At 43.3% G+C, this 22,212-nt stretch overlaps 1 protein-coding gene across 5 annotated transcripts in view; it reads right to left on the bottom strand.

The window, feature by feature from the left end:
• DNAJC13 (DnaJ heat shock protein family (Hsp40) member C13) overlaps nt 1-22,212 on the bottom strand; it is a 542,758-nt gene that overhangs the window by 89,823 nt on the left and 430,723 nt on the right. For all 5 annotated transcript variants that reach the window (XR_003942499.1, XM_030206535.1, XM_030206508.1 and 2 more), the window contains 2 exons: nt 18,578-18,751; nt 10,976-11,155 (listed from right to left, as the gene is read on the bottom strand). Coding sequence is in view for 4 of the 5 variants with exons in the window: in XM_030206535.1 (XP_030062395.1) it covers nt 10,976-11,155; nt 18,578-18,751 (354 nt within the window). In the remaining variant the exon portion in view is untranslated. The remainder of the gene's footprint in view (nt 1-10,975; nt 11,156-18,577; nt 18,752-22,212) is intronic.

Here is a 22,212-nt window from a genome sequence, read left to right as displayed (position 1 = left end):
GAAAGATATCACATCTTTCCATCTCACCAGATACAGATATCATGTTGATACATCAAAGGCCCAAGCAAACAGGTATCCTTTCAATGACTTTTTCTTTTAATAAATATATCTGTGTTTTTCTCACTTGAAGGAGCAGCCTAGCAGTTAGTACAGAGGATTTTAATCCTGGGAAACTGGGTTAGATTCCCACTGCAGCTTCTTGTGACTCTGGGCAAGTCACTTAACCCTCCATTGCCCCAGGTACAAATAAGTACCTATGAGGCATATTTTCAAAGCACTTAGCCTTCCAAAGTTCCATAGGTTTCTATGGAACTTTGGAAGGCTAAGTGCTTTGAAAATATGCCTCTATATATGCTATGTAAACCACTTTGAATGTAGTTGCAAAAAACACAGAAGGTGGTATATGAAATCCGATTTCCCTTCCCCCTAAAGGAAGCTGGTTCCACATTCCTGTACCTGCAATACAAAAACTGGCTTCTCTTGTTTCCTATGAGGAACAGTATCAAAGCATCTGCTGAAACAGACCATATCCAGCGCATGCCCTCAAACCAGTTCTTTTGTCAACTAGTCAATAAATCAGGATTGATACGATTTGCCTTAGGTAAAGTCATGTTGCCTCCAATCTTATAACTCATTGGATTGTAGAAAGTTAACTATTTTTTCCTTCAGCAGTGCCTCCATTACTTTTCCCACCACTCATTGGTCTGTAGTTTCTCACCTCTTCTCTGTTATCGCCTTTGTGAATAGGAACCACATCATTCTCAAATACTGTGGCAGTTTTCCAATTTTTAAGGATCTATTAAGCACATGCTTTAGATGGCCTGCTAAAACCTCTCTAACCTCCCTCAGTATGCTGGGATGTATATCATTAGCGACATGGTATTGTTCACATTCAGTTTTGCAAGTTGTTCATAAACACTTTCTTCTGTGAACGATGCTATCCCCATATGTATGTTTGTCAAACATCTGTGGACCTTTGCCAAGTTTTCCTTCCATGAATACCAAAGCACAAGTACTGTAATAATTGAGCAATTTTGCTTTTCCCTCATTCCTATCAACAGTATCTTTGCATCTCATAATTCCACCTCTGTCCTTCATCATTTTCACTAACATACTTGAAATAACTATTTATACCTTTTGCCATTTGTTCCATTCTGCTTGTGCTTTTGCTATCCTAATTTCTTTCTATATCTCTGTTCCTCTTTTTGTGATCTTCTATATGTTGTGAATGCTACCTTTCCCCCCCCCTTTATTGTTGCAGTCACCTCTTTGGAGAACCACATCAGTTTCCTTTTCCTCTTACTTATATTCCTTATATAAAAATACATTGCCTTTTTATAGTCCCTATCAGTTTGGTCCGCTGTCCTTCTTCCTTTATCCCCTCCCACCCTGCCCAGCTTCCACTTCCAGCATTTCTCCATTTTGCTGGTTTGAGTGTTTGGAAATCCAGGACTTCAAGTTTGGTGTGAGCAGACTCCATTTTAGCTCTTATATCAAATCATATTGTACAGTGATCATTGCCCCCTCCCAATGTGGGTGCCCACTTGGATATTAGACACTTAGAGACTGATTTCAGACCGCGGGAGTTAGACCAGCTAAATTCTGTGGTGGGCGCTGAGGCCCGATATTCAATGCCGGGCCATTTCCCGTGACCAGCACTGAATATCTGGTTTATCTTTGGATGGTCAGAATTTAACTGGCCAAGTTGATATTCAGCTCTGACCAGTTAAATGGAGACCGGGTTGCACGTGGCCAAATCTGGCCGAGCAAATTTTAAAAATCGGCAGATAGCCGCTCAATATAACCAGCTATCCACAGTGGTACATGGCCAGCCACGTATAACTGAATATTGGCGGATAGTCATTTTTTTGGCATTTAACAAGGATAAGTGTGATTCTGCCTGGTCAGTTGCCGCTGAATATAGGGGGGATACAGCGAATGCTACATACCTGTAGAAGGTATTCTCCGAGGACAGCAGGCTGATTGTTCTCACTGATGGGTGACGTCCTCGGCAGCCCCTCCAATCGGAATCTTCCTAGCAAAGTCCTTTGCTAGTCCTCGCGCGCCCGCGCGCACCGCGCATGCGCGGCCGTCTTCCCGCCCGAAACCGGCTCGAGCCGGCCAGTCCAGTATGTAGCAAGACAATACACTTCAAGGGAAGACACAACTCCAAAGGGGAGGCGGGCGGGTTTGTGAGAACAATCAGCCTGCTGTCCTCGGAGAATACCTTCTACAGGTATGTAGCATTCGCTTTCTCCGAGGACAAGCAGGCTGCTTGTTCTCACTGATGGGGTATCCCTAGCCCCCAGGCTCACTCAAAACAACAACCATGGTCAATTGGGCCTCGCAACGGCGAGGACATAACTGAGATTGACCTAAAAAATTTACCAACTAACTGAGAGTGCAGCCTGGAACAGAACAAACAGGGCCCTCGGGGGGTGGAGTTGGATCCTAAAGCCCAAACAGGTTCTGAAGAACTGACTGCCCGAACCGACTGTCGCGTCGGGTATCCTGCTGCAGGCAGTAATGAGATGTGAATGTGTGGACAGATGACCACGTCGCAGCTTTGCAAATTTCTTCAATAGAGGCTGACTTCAAGTGGGCTACCGACGCAGCCATGGCTCTAACATTATGAGCCGTGACATGACCCTCAAGAGCCAGCCCCGCCTGGGCGTAAGTGAAGGAAATGCAATCTGCTAGCCAATTGGATATGGTGCGTTTCCCTACAGCCGCTCCCCTCCTATTGGGATCAAAAGAAACAAACAATTGGGCGGACTGTCTGTGGGGCTGTGTCCGCTCCAGGTAGAAGGCCAATGCTCTCTTGCAGTCCAATGTGTGCAGCTGACGTTCAGCAGGGCAGGAATGAGGACGGGGAAAAAATGTTGGCAAGACAATTGACTGGTTCAGATGGAACTCCGACACGACCTTTGGCAAGAACTTAGGGTGAGTGCGGAGGACTACTCTGTTATGATGAAATTTGGTGTAAGGGGCCTGGGCTACCAGGGCCTGAAGCTCACTGACTCTACGAGCTGAAGTAACTGCCACCAAGAAAATGACCTTCCAGGTCAAGTACCTCAGATGGCAGGAATTCAGTGGCTCAAAAGGAGGTTTCATCAGCTGGGTGAGAACGACATTGAGATCCCATGACACTGTAGGAGGCTTGACAGGGGGCTTTGACAAAAGCAAACCTCTCATGAAGCGAACAACTAAAGGCTGTCCCGAGATCGGCTTACCTTCCACATGGTAATGGTATGCACTGATTGCGCTAAGGTGAACTCTGACAGAGTTGGTCTTGAGACCAGACTCAGACAAGTGCAGAAGGTATTCAAGCAGGGTCTGTGTAGGACAAGAGCGAGGAGCTAGGGCCTTGCTGTCACACCAGACGGCAAACCTCCTCCACAGAAAGAAGTAACTCCTCTTGGTGGAATCTTTCCTGGAAGCAAGCAAGACGCGGGAGACACCCTCTGACAGACCCAAAGAGGCAAAGTCTACGCTCTCAACATCCAGGCCGTGAGAGCCAGGGACCGGAGGCTGGGATGCAGAAGAGCCCCTTCGTTCTGCGTGATGAGGGTCGGAAAACACTCCAATCTCCACGGTTCTTCGGAGGATAACTCCAGAAGAAGAGGGAACCAGATCTGACGCGGCCAAAAAGGAGCAATCAGAATCATGGTGCCTCGGTCTTGTTTGAGTTTCAACAAAGTCTTCCCCACCAGAGGAATGGGAGGATAACCATACAGCAGGCCTTCCCCCCAATCCAGGAGGAAGGCATCCGATGCCAGTCTGCCGGGGGCCTGAAGCCTGGAACAGAACTGAGGGACTTTGTGGTTCACCCGAGATGCGAAGAGATCCACCAAGGGGGTGCCCCACGCTTGGAAGATCTGGCGCACCACACTGGAGTTGAGCGACCACTCGTGAGGTTGCATAATCCTGCTCAATCTGTCGGCCAGACTGTTGTTTACGCCTGCCAGATATGTGGCTTGGAGCACCATGCCGAGACGGCGAGCCCAGAGCCACATGCTGACGGCTTCCTGACACAGGGGGCGAGATCCGGTGCCTCCCTGCTTGTTGACATAGTACATGGCAACCTGGTTGTCTGTCTGAATTTGGATAATTTGATGGGACAGCCGATCTCTGAAAGCCTTCAGAGCGTTCCAGATCGCTCGCAACTCCAGGAGATTGATCTGTAGACCGCATTCCTGGAGGGACCAGCTTCCTTGGGTGTGAAGCCCATCGACATGAGCTCCCCATCCCAGGAGAGACGCATCCGTTGTCAGCACCTTTTGTGGCTGAGGAATTTGGAAAGGACGTCCCAGAGTCAAATTGGACCAGATTGTCCACCAATACAGGGATTCGAGAAAACTCGTGGACAGGTGGATCACGTCTTCTAGACCCCCAGCAGCCTGAAACCACTGGGAGGCTAGGGTCCATTGAGCAGATCTCATGTGAAGACGGGCCATGGGAGTCACATGGACTGTGGAGGCCATGTGGCCCAGCAATCTCAACATCTGCCGAGCTGTGATCTGCTGGGACGCTCGCACCCGCGAGACGAGGGACAACAAGTTGTTGGCTCTCGTCTCTGGGAGATAGGCGCGGGCCGTCCGAGAATCCAGCAGAGCTCCTATGAATTCGAGTTTCTGTACTGGGAGAAGATGGGACTTTGGGTAATTTATCACAAACCCCAGTAGCTCCAGGAGGCGAATAGTCATCTGCATGGACTGCAGGGCTCCTGCCTCGGATGTGTTCTTCACCAGCCAATCGTCGAGATATGGGAACACATGCACCCCCAGCCTGCGAAGTGCCGCTGCTACTACAGCTAGGCACTTTGTGAACACCCTGGGCGCAGAGGCGAGCCCAAAGGGTAGCACACAGTACTGGAAGTGGCGTGTGCCCAACTGAAATCGCAGATACTGTCTGTGAGCTGGCAGTATCGGGATGTGTGTGTAGGCATCCTTTAAGTCCAGAGAGCATAGCCAATCGTTTTGCTGAATCATGGGGAGAAGGGTGCCCAGGGAAAGCATCCTGAACTTTTCTTTTACGAGATATTTGTTCAGGGCCCTTAGGTCTAGGATGGGACGCATCCCCCCTGTTTTCTTTTCCACAAGGAAGTACCTGGAATAGAATCCCAGCCCTTCTTGCCCGGATGGCACGGGCTCGACCGCATTGGCGCTGAGAAGGGCGGAGAGTTCCTCTGCAAGTACCTGCTTGTGCTGGAAGCTGTAAGACTGAGCTCCCGGTGGACAATTTGGAGGTTTGGAGGCCAAATTGAGGGTGTATCCTTGCCGGACTATTTGCAGAACCCACTGATCGGAGGTTATGGAAGGCCACCTTTGGTGAAAAGCTTCCAACCTCCCTCCAACTGGCAGGTCGCCCGACACTGACACTTGGATGTCGGCTATGCTCTGCTGGAGCCAGTCAAAAGCTCGCCCCTTGCTTTTGCTGGGGAGCCGCGGGGCCTTGCTGAGGCGCACGCTGCTGACGAGAGCGAGCGCGCTGGGGCTTAGCCTGGGCCGCAGGCTGTCGGGAAGGAGGATTGTACCTACGCTTACCAGAAGTATAGGGAACAGTCTTCCTTCCCCCGAAAAATCGTCTACCTGTAGAGGTAGAAGCTGAAGGCTGCCGGCGGGAGAACTTGTCGAATGCGGTGTCCCGCTGGTGGACAGACTCTACCACCTGCTCGACTTTTTCTCCAAAAATGTTGTCCGCACGGCAAGGCGAGTCCGCAATCCGCTGCTGGAGTCTATTCTCCAGGTCGGCGGCACGCAGCCATGAGAGCCTGCGCATCACCACACCTTGAGCAGCGGCCCTGGACGCAACATCAAAAGTGTCATAAACTCCTCTGGCCAGGAATTTTCTGCACGCCTTCAGCTGCCTGACCACCTCCTGAAAAGGCTTGGCTTGCTCAGGGGGAAGAGCATCAACCAAGCCCGCCAACTGTCGCACATTATTCCGCATGTGTATGCTCGTGTAGAGCTGGTAAGACTGAATTTTGGCCACGAGCATAGAAGAATGGTAGGCCTTCCTCCCAAAGGAGTCTAAGGTTCTAGAGTCTTTGCCCGGGGGCGCCGAAGCATGCTCCCTAGAACTCTTAGCCTTCTTTAGGGCCAGATCCACAACTCCAGAGTCGTGAGGCAACTGGGTGCGCATCAGCTCTGGGTCCCCATGGATCCGGTACTGGGACTCGATCTTCTTGGGGATGTGGGGATTAGTTAAAGGCTTGGTCCAGTTCGCCAGCAATGTCTTTTTGAGGACATGGTGCAGGGGAACAGTGGACGCTTCCTTAGGTGGAGAAGGATAATCCAGGAGCTCAAATATTTCAGCCCTGGGTTCGTCCTCCACAACCACCGGGAAGGGGATGGCCGTAGACATCTCCCGGACAAAGGAAGCAAAAGACAGACTCTCGGGAGGAGAAAGCTGTCTTTCAGGAGAGGGAGTGGGATCAGAAGGTAGACCCTCAGACTCCTCGTCAGAGAAATATCTGGGGTCTTCTTCTTCCTCCCACGAGGCCTCACCCTCGGTGTCAGACACAAGTTCACGGACCTGCGTCTGCAACCGTGCCCGGCTCGACTCCGTGGAGCCACGTCCACGATGGGGGCGTCGAGAGGTAGACTCCCTCGCCCGCATCGGCGAAGCTCCCTCCGCCGACGTAGTCGGGGAGCCCTCCTGGGAGGTGGCCGCAGTCGGCACCGCACGCGGTACCGACGTCGGGGACCTCACCCCGGGCGATGGGCCAGCCGGCGCCACGCTCGACGGTACCGGAGGCGCAAGCACCGCCGGTACCGGAGGGGTAGGGCGCAACAGCTCTCCCAGAATCTCTGGGAGAACGGCCCGGAGGCTCTCGTTCAGAGCGGCTGTAGAGAAAGGCATGGAGGTCGATGCAGGCGTCGACGTCAGAACCTGTTCCGGGCGTGGAGGCTGTTCCGGGCTGTCCAGAGTGGAGCGCATCGACACCTCCTGAACAGAGGGTGAGCGGTCCTCTCGGTGCCGATGCCTGCTGGGTGCCGACTCCCTCGGCGACCCAGAGCTCTCGGTGCCGACGCGGGGAGGGGACCGGTGTCGATGCTTCTTCGACTTCTTCCGAAGCATGTCACCGGAGCTCCCCGGCACCGACGAGGAGGACGTAGAATCCAGCCGTCGCTTCCTCGGGGCCGAAGGAGGTCGGTCTCGGGGGGGCTGTACCGCAGGAGCCCTCAGGGTAGGAGGAGACCCACCCGAGGGCTCACCGCCACCAGCAGGGGAATGGACAGCCCTCACCTGCACTCCACTCGATGCACCACCGTCCGACGACATCAGGAGACGAGGTCCCGGTACCACCGACGTCGATGCAGCTATCCGATGTCTCGGCGCCGATGCAGAGGGCCGATGCCTCGATGCACTCGATGCACTGGCAGCCAAGGAAGAAGGTCTGGACGCTGATGACGTCGATGCACACGATGACCCCGGTGCCGATGCCGACGAAGAGCCCGAGAACAAAACGTTCCACTGGGCCAATCTCGCTACTTGAGTCCGCCTTTGTAAGAGGGAACACAGACTACAGTTCTGGGGACGGTGCTCGGCCCCCAGACACTGAAGACACGAAGAGTGCCTATCAGTGAGCGAGATTACCCGGGCGCACTGGGTGCACTTCTTGAAGCCGCTGGAAGGCTTCGATGTCATGGGCGGAAAAATCACGCCGGTGAAGTCAAAATCCGAAATGACGAATTTGGAGCACCAAAACTTTAAGGGAGAAAAATCTCGACCGAGGCCGAAAAGAGGCCTACCCCGACAACGAAAGAAAACTTACCGGGGCAAAAACTGGAAATACGGGAAGGGGCAAACGAAACCCAAGGGGTTTTCCGGAGCACTTTCCGAACGAAAAGAAACTTTTCCGAAGAAAAAAACACGTCGATTTAGATAACGGACGCGCGAGGTCGACTCTCCGGGGCTCGACACGACAAAAACACAGCCGTACCGAGTGCGGACGAAAGAAGACTGGCCGGCTCGAGCCGGTTTCGGGCGGGAAGACGGCCGCGCATGCGCGGTGCGCGCGAGGACTAGCAAAGGACTTTGCTAGGAAGATTCCGATTGGAGGGGCTGCCGAGGACGTCACCCATCAGTGAGAACAAGCAGCCTGCTTGTCCTCGGAGAATCTCCATTCATGAGTATTAAAACCAGCAACAAATCTTTCCTAGTGGGTTCCCTCACCATATATCTACACAAAGCCCCTTGTAGGGCATCCACTGTCTTTCTACTTATTTCTAAATTTGCAAATGGGATACTCCAATCAACATCCAGTGGATTAAAGTCACCCAGTATCAACAACACCCTCCCCTTTTATTCCCACCTTTGAAATATCATCGATCAAGTCTCTGTCCAGTTCTTCTGTTTGAGTTGGAGGTCTGTAGACTACACACCAGTATGGATAAGAGAACTATCTCCTCTTTCCAACACAATCCACAGGGCTTTCTCTTTTCTCCACACCACCTGCATTTCAGCTGCTTTGTCTTTTATATAGAGAGCTACTCCTTCACTGTTGACATCTCTATCCTTCCTGAATAAGTTAAAAATGGTGATATCACATTTATAAGACTCACCTAACCATGTCTCCTAAATGGCCACAATGTCCATGTCCACCATCAGGGCTTCCAGATCAGTTAGGATCCTTTTTGCGTGCAACAGAAAGATGTAGTCCATTGCAGTATAGCATCTTGTTCTATTGCCCCAGTCATCTAGCTATCTAAACCCTTCATGTTTACCAGGTTTGGAGTCAAGTGTTGAAGCTGGTTGAGCATTGTAGCCTCTTATCTCCCTTACAATTAACAGGCAGAACTTCTGAAAATGCTACAGCATTGACAATGGTTTTAAGTCTCTCTCCCCAAAATTTGGAAGTCTTTGTACAGCAGATGCGCTGTTTCTAGCTAGGTCATTTGTCCCAGATGGAAATTAATATTATTATTATTATTTATTGCATTTGTACCCTACATTATCCTACCTTTTTGCAGGCTCAATGTGGCTTACAGAGTGTTGTTATTATGCAGTCATTACATGATCTTAAATACATAAGCTGAAAGTAAATGAATTAGATGCAAGGTCATTACATGATTTTAAATACATAATCTGAAAGTAGATGAATTAGATGCAAAGTGCTAGAAAGGTTTTTAATGCGCCTGAGTGATTTGAGGAATGATTTATTAAGGATGTCTTTCGTAGGCTTTGTTGAAGAGGTGTGCCTTCAAAGATTTGCGAAAGCTGGTTAGGTTGTCCATATTTTTCAGGGCCATGGGTAATTCGTTCCAGATTTATGTGCTTTTATACGCAAAAGTGGTAGCGTATGACTGTTTGTATTTAATTCCTTTGCAGCTGGGGAAGTTCAGATTGAGGAATTTGCGGGCCGATCTTTTGGTGTTTCTAGGTGGTAGGTCCACTAGGTTTAACATATAGAGTGGGGCGTCTGCGTGGATGATTTTGTGGACGGTTGTGCAGATCTTGAACTCGATTCGTTCTTTGAGTGGTAGCCAATGAAGTTTTTCTCTTAGAGAATATTAATATTAGTTTTACAGTCCTTACTTTCTTCTCTGATGCCACTAAATTTGATTTTTGTTCCGGCTAGCCAAGAATACCAGGAGGCATTTGACCTTTTTCTATTGTCTCTTGAATTGTGATCCCAAGTTGATTCCTCTAATAATGCAATCTCCCATCAGTATTAGCTTTTTTTTATTTTTTTATTTTGAGCTCTCGTGACACTGTCTAAGGAACATCTGGTAAACTGGATGCATTGGGTGTCACTTATATTCACTGAACTCACTTCAGATTTTATTCCTGGAGCATCCTCATTCTCCAAGGCAGAGAAGGCATTATTCAAGTGTTTCCTTTTGGGGAAGTGGGTGTTTCTGTGTAACAGGTCATACCTTGCCAGAACACAGTGTAATCCATTTATTTACTGAACTCACTTCAGACTTTATTCCTGGAGCCTCCTCATATTCCAAAGCAGAGAAAGCATTATATTCAGGGATATCTTTAAGGGGAGTGGAGGAGTAGCTTAATGGTTAGTGCAGTGGGCTGAGATCCTGGCAAACTGGGTTCAATTCCCACTACAGCTCCTTGTGACCTTGGGCAAGTCATTTAACCCTCCATTGCCCCAGGTACAAAAACTTAGAATGTGAGCCCACTAGGGACAGAGAAAGTACCTGCATATGTGTACAGTGCTGCGTACACTTAGTAGCACTATACAAATGATTAGTAGTAGTAGGGGAGTGGGAGTACTCCATTTATTTTCTGGGTTGTTTGGGTCTTTGCGAAAGAGAGTAGATAAGTTTCTTACTGAATCCTGGGTGAGGCTCCTATTAGTACAGCTAATCTTCCCTCAGTTGGGTCAGCTGTTTTCTCAAAGCAGAGAAAACAGGGAACCTTTAAGTCTCCAAACTGATTCCCTTAGAATTGAGGCATAACACCTATTACATTGAATAACAGACATTTTGATTATTTGAATGGATATAGAGCAATTTTATAACAATGAGAAAACATGAAAGACACTTAATTGAAAGAGATAGGCTATGAATTAGGCAGGGTTCCATAGGAAAAGCCACTCTAAGTTAGGTGGGTTTTTAAGGGTCTAGGGTCTGTGTCTGGACTGGAAGCAATCCATCATCCTTTATTTATTAAAAGCCAGTAGAGAAGCCAGAGACCTTTTACAGTTCAGTAACTAAAATACAATGGTTCTTAAATAGATTGGAGTAAAAGAGGGCAAAAAAGAAGAATGTGTGCAACAAATGCACAGTAACATAATACAAGTAACAGAATATCTCAAACCAAAACAACTTTAGAGAAAAATATAAAAAGCCAGAAAATGCTTGGCTGCTGAAGAATCTGGTTAACAGTAGATAGCCGCATCATGTGTTAACCCCCATAGTTACTAAACACCACAATGACATTTAAAAAACAAACAAACAAAAAAAAAACCCTCCTCTATGATGGTTTGTACTTCAGAGAAATGCAATACCTCATTGTCGGACAACGTGTGTATAACACGAATAGCACATTTTGGAATGGCATTGTTCTTATGGTTCATGCCCTGGATGATCTTGGGAAGGTGACCCAATGGTGGAACTTGATCTGCTAGTTGAGGCTGTGCATTCAAAAGACATACTACTGCTGTTGTTACAGTTTCCAAGGTCTCACCCTGTGAAAACAAAATATCTGGCTTTATTACATACAACTGATAGGTTTCCAAAATCACACAAATAGAACTCCCCCCTCAAAGAAAAAGAAAAACACCCTTCAATACCTTATATCTTTGTATACTGATGGACATTTTAGAGTTAACACTCTCACTACAGTTTCTAGCAGATCTTTAGTTCAACCTTCATGTGATGTTTGGAAAAAAAAGTAAATGCATATTCTAGGCAGTTAACCTGTATGGAGTAATTGTTGGGTTTTTGGCAGGGCAAGTGAAACAGTTTAAGACATTTTCCTGTAAGATGGGATTGTTGGGGTCTACAAAGCAGAATCCAAAGGATTTGGCACAACCAACCACGCAATATTAGCCTCCCCTCCACCTTGTATGTTATTTATTTAATGGAGTGGAAGAGTAGCCTAATGGTTAGTGCAGGGCTTTGATCCTGGCAACCTGGGTTTGATTCTCACTGCAGCTTCTTGTGATCTTGGACAAGTCACTCAACCTTCCATTGCTCCAGGTACAAAAAAACAAACAAACAAAAAAAAAAAAACTTAGATTGTTAGTCCTCTAGGGACAAAGAAAGTACCTGCATATAATGTATACAGTTCTGTGTACGTCCAGTAGCACTATAGAAATGATTATTAGTAGTAGTCATACATATATTACTAGTCGCAGTTCAAAAAATTAATCGCAGCTAATTAACTGTGCTGCACAGCTTTTTCCTCCCTCCTTCCTCCTACCCCCGCATGCACAGCCTGGTACCTCTCCCTTCCGGGCCCCACTTGCAGTTCTATATAGCTCTCTCAGTCTTCAAGTCATTGCTCCGGCAGTGCCAGCGCCAGCGATACTCATATGCTGCTTGTGGCTTGCACCAGGACTTTTCTCTGACCCGTTCCGCCCCTTCTGAAGCAACTTCCTGTTTTTCCAAAAGCAGGACGGGTCTGGGTTCTCCCCAGCATGTTATCTATTATAAACATTCCCAACTTAGTTCTACAGGGATATTGTTTTTTTTCCACTGACATCTTTCAGTGAAGGGACCAATCAGTGGTCTGGTAAAGTGACCAAATGAATATTAAGTGCTAGTAGAGCTGAGGTGACTGTTAAATTGTCACTAATATTCAGCCCAGCAAAAGCTTCTCCTCTTCCTGCTAGGCTTCAGGACCACCTTTGGGGATTGAGGGGAGGGGGGAGGACAGAGAAGCTAGGAATATAGGAATGTGGGAAACACTTAAAAGGTAGGGAATGGAGGCAGGGTTGTTGTCTTTGACTTTCTTTCTTTTAATCCTTGGGGGCAAAAAGGAAATAAATTGGCTACCACTGAGGGGACTAGGGAGCTGCTTACTTGCTATGTTTTTTTCACCTTCCCTGCCTTCCTAAATAGCCAAAAGCCTGGTGGAAACAATGCTACAGATAGCGGAACTTTTATCCAGAGGTGTAAAACATTCAGCTAAAATCTGGGTTGTTTTATTTAGATAACCCCTGCTTGCTGGCTTATTTAATATTGACATGACAAGATTTAGTATCTTCTGTTCTACTAGGTTTTACTGCTAGTACACATTCAGACAGTAGTAGTTTCTTCCCATGCAAAGTAAGTATCTGTAACAACTCACTGACCGCATCCTACTACTACTACTTATCATTTCTATAGCGCTACTAGACGTACGCAGCGCTGTACACTTGAACATGAAGAGACAGTCCCTGTTCGACAGAGCTTACAATCTAATTAGGACAAACAGGACAAACAAGAGATAAGGGAATATTAAGGTGAGGATGATAAAATAAGGGTTCTGAACAAAGTGAATACGGGTTAGGAGTTAAAAGCAGCATCAAAAAGGTGGGCTTTTAGCTTAGATTTGAAGACGGCCAGAGATGGAGCTTGACGTACCGGCTCAGGAAGTCTATTCCAGGCATATGGTGCAGCAAGATAAAAGGAACGGAGTCAGCGGTGGAGGAGAAGGGTGCAGATAAGAGAGATTTACCCAGTGAACGGAGTTCCCGGGGAAGAATGTAGGGAGAGATGAGAGTGGAGAGGTACTGAGGAGCTGCAGAGTGAATGCACTTATAGGTCAATAAGAGGAGTTTGAACTGTATGCGGAAACAGATGGGAAGCCAGTGAAGTGACTTGAGGAGAGGGCTAATATGAGCATAACGACCCTGGCGGAATATTAGTTGTGCAGCAGAATTTGAACAGATTGAAGAGGAGAGAGATGGCTAAGTGGGAGACCTGTGAGAAGCAAGTTGCAATAGTCTAAGCGAGAGGTAATAAGAGCGTTGATGAGGGTTCTGGTAGTGTGCTCAGAAAGGGAAGGGTGAATTTTGCTGATATTATAGAGAAAGAAACTACAGGTTTTAGCAGTCTGTTGAATATGTGCAGAGAAGGAGGGAGGAGGAGTCGAAGATGACCCCAAGGTTACGAGCTGATGAGACAGGAAGGATGCTAGCTCCAAATAAATGAGACCAGAAAGAAACAAATGGGAGAATCCTGTTAATTGGGCAATACGGACTAATGTGTTTAGATGGAAAGAAAACTAACTTTTAAAGAGATAACTCAAACTTTTTAATTTTTCAGTTTAAGGAATGAGTATACACAGTGCTTACAATAACTACTTTCAAATGTTATTACTGTTTACTGCAATAATATCTGCAAAATAAAAAGTAACTGATGTAAGAAAGAAAAAAATATATGTAATTATCTATGATACAGTAAGTGATGCTACTTATGTAGATATCTACACCTAATCAAAAAAAAAAAAGCAGATCAAAAAAGACAAAAAAATAGAACAGGAGGGTAACAGAAGAAGTGGTTTATTACAAGTTACCCGACGTGGCCACGTTTCGCCCTCAGGCTGCGTCAGGGGTAAAAAAACTACAAAATAAAAATACATAATGAGTAAAACATAAACTTCACCATTGTATATTTGATAATAAAACATATCTAAAAACACTATCACATCATATAAAATAAAAACAGATCAAATCTAAAAACATAATACAATAAAATATAACATCAAATCAATATCAGTTAAAAACATTCAGATTAAATATGCATGCAATAAAATAATAATTTTAATACAAGACATGATATCAACACAAAATATAATAATATCAACACTAAATGTATATCAATAGAACTGCATCGGACAGATAGGTGGAGATATACAACACTAAAATAACTAAATGACCATACATACTAAATATCACCTACCTAATAGGGGTAAAAAGCAAAGTGAGCCCCTAAAAGTAGTCCTACAACCACCTAAAAATACAAAATAAATAAATAAAATCTCACAATGCTTGGCCTCAATTGCCGTCTTTTAAGCACATTCAATGATCTAAAAATATTGAAATTAATATTCACTTAGTTAAAAAGTGAGAATCAGTGGGTTTCCATGTTCTAATAGATAGCAACTCAAATCAATAGAAATTGATACAAAGTACCTAAAAACATCATACTGTTCTATGACAATCACATGTATCCTGATGATGATATCATTCAAAAGAACTCCACAGTGGCCATGGAAAAAAAAAAAAAAATTGTGCTGTTGCCATTAGAAAAAACTTTGTAATGGATGTAGCAATACTGATTCAGAAGCGCTCAGCCAAACTCACAGGCAATCCAGTGCTTTATGTTGCTATTTAAATGGGTGGATATCCATACATAAACCCTAATGATTTTATCATTAGAAAGAATTTAGCAATCCCACTCAGCACAACTGGCATGTAATGCAGTGTTCTTTACTGACACTTGAATAGGTAGATATACAATCATCTGTTTCAATCATAACTGTGGCAACATCCTAAACCCCCTCTAAGTATTGAAGCTAACAGCACTAAGCTGATCAGATTACACAAACTTCAATAAAACAGACATGGAGCAACAAGCAACTGGCTTAGAAAAAATAACTGACTTAGAATTTGCACTGACAAAACATATTTAAAGCAAGCCAAACTGTTTAAACAATACACACCACCATCTAAATTCCATATGGAGTATCTTATATCTTACCTTACATAAGTGCTTCCCAAGCTTACTCAGCAAACTTCACAATGCTATGTTGACTGGCAGCATTATAACAAACACTCTGATTAGTCCTTTAAATATCCCCTTTGAGAGTTCAAAGGTCAAAGAAAATTCTAGAACAAGAACCCACTAATCCAAATAAAAGTGTATATAAAATACTATGGACATCTCAAAAACAGATAAGTAAAAGTAAAAATGGAAAAAACAAAAAAACTTTAAGAAACAGAGATAATTATTTTTAAAAAATCTGTCATGTGACATTTCCAGGCAAAGGATATGGAACAAGCATTGGAGACATGTAGTAACATATACTGACCACCAGGTGGCTGATTTGGTCAAACATTGGATTGAGCAGTACATAATGGCAATCTGCTGGTAGTACTATAAAAACACTGAGAGATCAGTTTCTTGATTCAACCCAAAAGGTTTAACAGTCTTAAATCTATAAATCAAACGTTGTTCAGCTTGCAATAGGTTCACATCTCCACCTCTCCAATTTGAATATATTCTTAAAAGAACTAAAAATCTTAACTGGTTAAAATCATGTTTAAATTCACACATGTGTGCCACTAAAGGTTTATCTAATACCTCTCTCTTTATTGCGCTTTTATGTTCTAAGATGCGCTTATTAAATGCTCTTATAGTTTTACCAATGTAAATAAGCCCGCATGGGCAAATTGCTGCATATATTACTTGTGAAGTCTTACAATTTGAGTAATGTTTTAACTGATATATTTCTCCTGTAACAGGGTGTTCAAAACATTTTGTTTTCAAATTGACTGGACAAACGGAACAATTTAAGCATGGGTAATGACCCCTTACTCTATCCTTATGAAGTGGGACTGGTAATGCTGATGGTGACAAAAAATCCTTCAAATTCTTATTTCTTTTGTATGCAATCATCAATTCTTTATTTGCAAAAGATGGAATGTTCTGGATCAATGGCCAATGAGATCTTAATATTTTAATGATATCAGAGGATAGATAATCATAATATAAAGTGCAAATAACCTTTTGGTCATTATGTTTCTTTTCCTTATTCTGCAAAAGGTCTTTTCTATGGACCTGTTTTGCTCTTGCTATACCCTTTTCAATATATTTTACAGGATAGCCTCTTTGCGTGAATCTATAAGCCATTTCTCCTATTTGCCCTTTACAATCACGATCCTCTGAACATAATTTTTTTACTCTTAAAAATTGGCTGTAAGGAAGATTACACTTTAAGGCATGACTATGACAGCTATCAAAATGTAGGAATTTGTTCTTATCAGTAGGTTTTCTATATAGTGAGGTAATAAATCTACCGGATTCCAACTGAATTTTAATATCTAAAAATGAAATTTCCTCTCTACTGAAATTAATCTGAAATTTCAAATTGCTATCTCTTGTATTAAGCCATTTGAAAAAATCCATCAACTGTGATTCACTACCAGCCCAGACCACAAAAATATCATCAATGTATCTTCGCCAAAGCATAATATTCTCTGTGAAATTATTATTCTGCAAGAATTTCTCTTCAAAACATGCCATAAACAGATTAGCTAATGAAGGTGCTACCATTGCACCCATGGTACAGGAGAAATATATCAGTTAAAACATTACTCAAATTGTAAGTCTTCACATATCCTTTGCCTGGAAATGTCACATGACAGATTTTTCAAAAATAATTATCTCTGTTTCTTAAAGTTTTTTTGTTTTTTCCATTTTTGTGTTTTCCATTTTTACTTTTACTTATCTGTTTTTGAGATGTCCATAGTATTTTATATACACTTTTATTTGGATTAGTGGGTTCTTGTTCTAGAATTTTCTTTGACCTTTGAACTCTCAAAGGGGATATTTAAAGGACTAATCAGAGTGTTTGTTATAATGCTGCCAGTCAACATAGCATTGTGAAGTTTGCTGAGTAAGCTTGGGAAGCACTTATGTAAGGTAAGATATAAGATACTCCATATGGAATTTAGATGGTGGTGTGTATTGTTTAAACAGTTTGGCTTGCTTTAAATATGTTTTGTCAGTGCAAATTCTAAGTCAGTTATTTTTTCTAAGCCAGTTGCTTGTTGCTCCATGTCTGTTTTATTGAAGTTTGTGTAATCTGATCAGCTTAGTGCTGTTAGCTTCAATACTTAGAGGGGGTTTAGGATGTTGCCACAGTTATGATTGAAACAGATGATTGTATATCTACCTATTCAAGTGTCAGTAAAGAACACTGCATTACATGCCAGTTGTGCTGAGTGGGATTGCTAAATTCTTTCTAATGATAAAATCATTAGGGTTTATGTATGGATATCCACCCATTTAAATAGCAACATAAAGCACTGGATTCTGTGAGTTTGGCTGAGCGCTTCTGAATCAGTATTGCTACATCCATTACAAAGTTTTTTCTAATGGCAACAGCACAATTTTTTTTTTTTTTTTCCATGGCCACTGTGGAGTTCTTTTGAATGATATCATCATCAGGATACATGTGATTGTCATAGAACAGTATGATGTTTTTAGGTACTTTGTATCAATTTCTATTGATTTGAGTTGCTATCTATTAGAACATGGAAACCCACTGATTCTCACTTTTTAACTAAGTGAATATTAATTTCAATATTTTTAGATCATTGAATGTGCTTAAAAGACGGCAATTGAGGCCAAGCATTGTGAGATTTTATTTATTTATTTTGTATTTTTAGGTGGTTGTAGGACTACTTTTAGGGGCTCACTTTGCTTTTTACCCCTATTAGGTAGGTGATATTTAGTATGTATGGTCATTTAGTTATTTTAGTGTTGTATATCTCCACCTATCTGTCCGATGCAGTTCTATTGATATACATTTAGTGTTGATATTATTATATTTTGTGTTGATATCATGTCTTGTATTAAAATTATTATTTTATTGCATGCATATTTAATCTGAATGTTTTTAACTGATATTGATTTGATGTTATATTTTATTGTATTATGTTTTTAGATTTGATCTGTTTTTATTTTATATGATGTGATAGTGTTTTTAGATATGTTTTATTATCAAATATACAATGGTGAAGTTTATGTTTTACTCATTATGTATTTTTATTTTGTAGTTTTTTTTTACCCCTGACGCAGCCTGAGGGCGAAACGTGGCCACGTCGGGTAACTTGTAATAAACCACTTCTTCTGTTACCCTCCTGTTCTATTTTTTTGTCTTTTTTGATCTGCTTTTTTTCTTTTGATTTGCCATTTCTGTGGCAGATCTTTGCCTTTTTTTGTTTCTGTCTGATATCTACACTTATACATAATCATACACACAGACTATTCCTCTTACATAGCTAAAAATACTATTACCGGTACTGCTGTTTAGCACAATATGAATTAAAATCCCTAGCCCTACTATGTTGGAGAGATGGCAGAAAAATGTCTAAAAAAAGAGATAATCTTACATGAGGGTTATTCTTCTCCAGAAGTTCTGTGAACTTCTCTAAAAGTGCAACAAGAAATTCTCTAGGTTTACGCAGGACCCATGCTGGTTGGGCAATAAAGATCCTCAAGAAGACTCCACCTACAGAAAGTTCTCCTTGTGCTTCACCGTAAACCACTGTAAATTCATCAGGCAACTGAGGGAACAAAGGGAAAGACGCTTGTGATTTCACAGCTAGATAATCAACAGATTTCTCACAGTGATACAAAAATACAGTATACATAGAATGGCATTTTAGAAAGGGCATGTAGAGGGGAATTCAAACATCAACATCAGGGCGTGTGGAATTCCCATATTATCTTACAAGAGGCTCTGCTAAACGTAAAGTCTCTTGTAAAATATGAGCACGGCTGCATGTTCAAGCCCTCCACATCAGAGGGAACAGCAATTTCAGAGAGCTGTATGAGAGAAAAATAAACATACTCCTCCCCATGTAGCAGCTTTCTAAAATTGCTGCTCCCTGAACCTAGCATCAGCGCTCCCCTCCTCCGATTAACATGCTCATCCTTTTGGCAGCCTCTCCAACATGAAAACCAAGACTCCCCACATCAATCGATCCCCCCCCCCCACTAGCATGAAAGCCCAGACCCCCCACATTATACAGCCCCTTCCCAATATGAAGGCCCACACATTATCACTAAAGATCTTGGCAACCATTCTGGAGACCAAGTAGTCATGAGGCAGCAGCGAGTGAGAACTGCTCCTGTCCACTGAATACTAGGGACCCCTAGTAAGCCTAGGGTCGAGGTGGTTGGGGGGGAGGGGGCTTGTAACCTAAAGGCCATTTTGGTGAATCTTAGGCCCCAGGGTGTGTGAATCCCTCTGGCATCATGGAGACCAGGCACATTGGGATTTACGCTGCCCCTATAGCAGGCATTGAGACATGCCTAACAGCAGATGCAAACTCAAATGTGGATTCCCTATATGAAAAAGGGAATGCATGTCTCTATTGCAGTCTCACCCAGACCACTCCCCTCAAACCCCCTTGCCACTACTGGACGAACTCAGCTTCTCCTCATCTGAATGGAATGGAGGAGTGGCCTAGTGGTTACAGCACCAGCCTTGACATCCAGAGGTGCCCAGTTCAAATCTCACTGCTGCTCCCTGTGATCTTGGGCAAGTCAGGTACAAACTTAGATTGTGAGCCCTCCATGGACAGGGAAATGCCCAGTGTACCTGAATGTAACTCACCTTGAGCTACTACTGAAAAAGGTGTAAGCAAAATTTAAATTAATAGCCCCTGTTCTGAAATGGCATTTAGACTTCTGGGCCTCTACAAACATTTAAATGTCATTTAGAGAAGGGGATGCTTCTAAAATAAGAGCCATAATTGTGCTGCTAGGTCATCATCACAAGGGTTTACACCACTTTTATGGACAAAATACAATAAAAGATGTCATGTGCTGAATGTATTTATCCCAAATCATCATGAAACATTTTTTTGTGTCAAAAAGAATGCACGCTTCCCAAGCTTCCCATACAAGTAGTTGATGGACTTGATTCCTCCACTGCCAATACGCTGGCAGTTCATCAACTGTCCAATACTGCAAAAGGCATTTATGGGCCACTAAGCAAAGCTTACGAATCAGTAGTGTCCCACACCTAGAGTTCCCTCTGAGAGCTCCTGCCTTATCTAAAAGCAAAGTCACAAGTATAAAAGAGTTCTGCCAGTAAGAATAGACATGTATCAGACAATAGCAGTCCAAAATTGTCCAACCTTAGGGCAAGCCCAAAAGGAGTGAAAGAAAGTATTACCAGAACACAAGCATTTACCACATATAGGGGCCTGTATCTAGACAGATATATAGAGCTGGGTAAAATATGTGCAAAAATAGCATTCCCTGAGATCTGCATTAGCAGTAAGAACCGGAAGACCTTTAAGATTATTAAGCATTTCCCAGTCCTCCAGGCTCTGCCCAGTATCCTGTTTCCACCTATGTCTAACTTCTCCCATATCTTTGACAGCATCCAACTTGACAAGCGCATTATGTAACCCCGAAATTGAGACCTCATCCTCTGAAATAAAATCTCAATTTGGCCCCTATTCACAGACCAAGAAATTGCCAATCTAAAGAGAAGATATGTTTGAGCTGACAGTAAGCAAATGTATTTTCCCACTGGGCTCCTGTGTGCAACTGAAGGGCCTCAAGGGACAATAGGGACCTGTCTCCTGCAATAATATGTTCCAATAGAGTAACCCCCACATTTTCCTAAGCTAGAAAGGCCACATTTTCCAAGTCAGGAGCAAAGGCAACATTGCCTCGGATAGACAATACATCAGTGATCAAAGGATGCTCCCCCAATTGCTGAACTAAAATTTTCCATGCCAGTTGTTTTCAGCTGGTAAATGCTAAGGTCAGAGCTGCACTAATTCAGGTACTTAAGGAGCATGGGAGCGTGATGTCAGACGCTCTCCGTGGAGTGAGGAAGGGTTCCAGAGGCGATCCTACCCGGGGTATTTGTGATGCCTGTAAATTGGTTTAAAAGATTAGTATTGTGAGTTATTTTGTTCTAATACAGTGAGTTTGTTTGAAGCATTGTGAGTGTACACTTCACCCTGTAAGTGTGGTATGTTTGTAAAAGAGTGTTTTCCTATCTTTAGTTTCCCTTTCTGATGAAGACTTTTGAAACTTGGCCAGAGTTAAAGGGAGCAGTTATTTTGATGGCAAGATTGGAATGGATGAATGATATGTGATTTTAATGAAGCACAAGCACGAGCACAATATACCCCAAGGGAAGTGAAATAATTATGTGAATATGGGTGTATATCGCATTGTGGGTTGGTTTATGTAAGATATGTGGGGGAAGTGAGATCAGGGTGTCATGAATTAACATTTACCTCCTTTAGGTTCAAACAAATGTTGAATGGTATGTTTTATTATCCATGTACTAGATGGTAATAAGGAAAGCACCATAATTTATGGGTGGAGGTTTGAGCTCAAGTCTAGCAATATTTAATGTGAGTAGTTTATGACCTATACATATGTATTATAAATATACGCATACACCGGTGATTAAGATCTACTTGGGCTCAGCTGTATGTACATACACAAATATTAGGCGGTGGAACATCATATGTGCAATGATGGTTCCATTGTGACACCACCACATATTCCTCTTGGGGATATAATGGGTGTAAACGGTATGGTCTGAGCACATTTAAAATAATTTAAAACACTTTATAGTATTTTTTTAAAGTGCATACATAAAAATAAAAAAAGATAAATTATTTTGAACCCAAGTTTAATATAGTGAGTTTAAGGTTTAACTTGGTTTGTGGATTTGTTCTTCCTGATTTTTTGTGATTTGTTAAAAGATTTTTTTGGGACCAGATTTAGTATTGACCAACCTAGCAAGTAGTTTGCTAGCTGTATTACCATGCTTGTATAAACAATATCTATAAAAGGATTGGTATTTACAAGGTCTTTGATGGATCATTTCAGTCATGGCCATTTGAGTTTCCATAAGTCGTTGTTTATCAAAAGCATCGTGAGAAACTCCATTACACTTTCGCAATAGACCAGATGGGCGTTTCAGGTGAAGTAATTCCCTATCCTTACTTTTCTTAAGCGAGCTCTGATAAATGATTATCTCACC

This window comes from Microcaecilia unicolor, chromosome 1, assembly GCF_901765095.1.
Source record: "Microcaecilia unicolor chromosome 1, aMicUni1.1, whole genome shotgun sequence".
Classification (NCBI taxonomy): Eukaryota; Metazoa; Chordata; class Amphibia; order Gymnophiona; family Siphonopidae; genus Microcaecilia; species Microcaecilia unicolor.
This window is presented reverse-complemented; position numbering and strand designations above follow the sequence as displayed.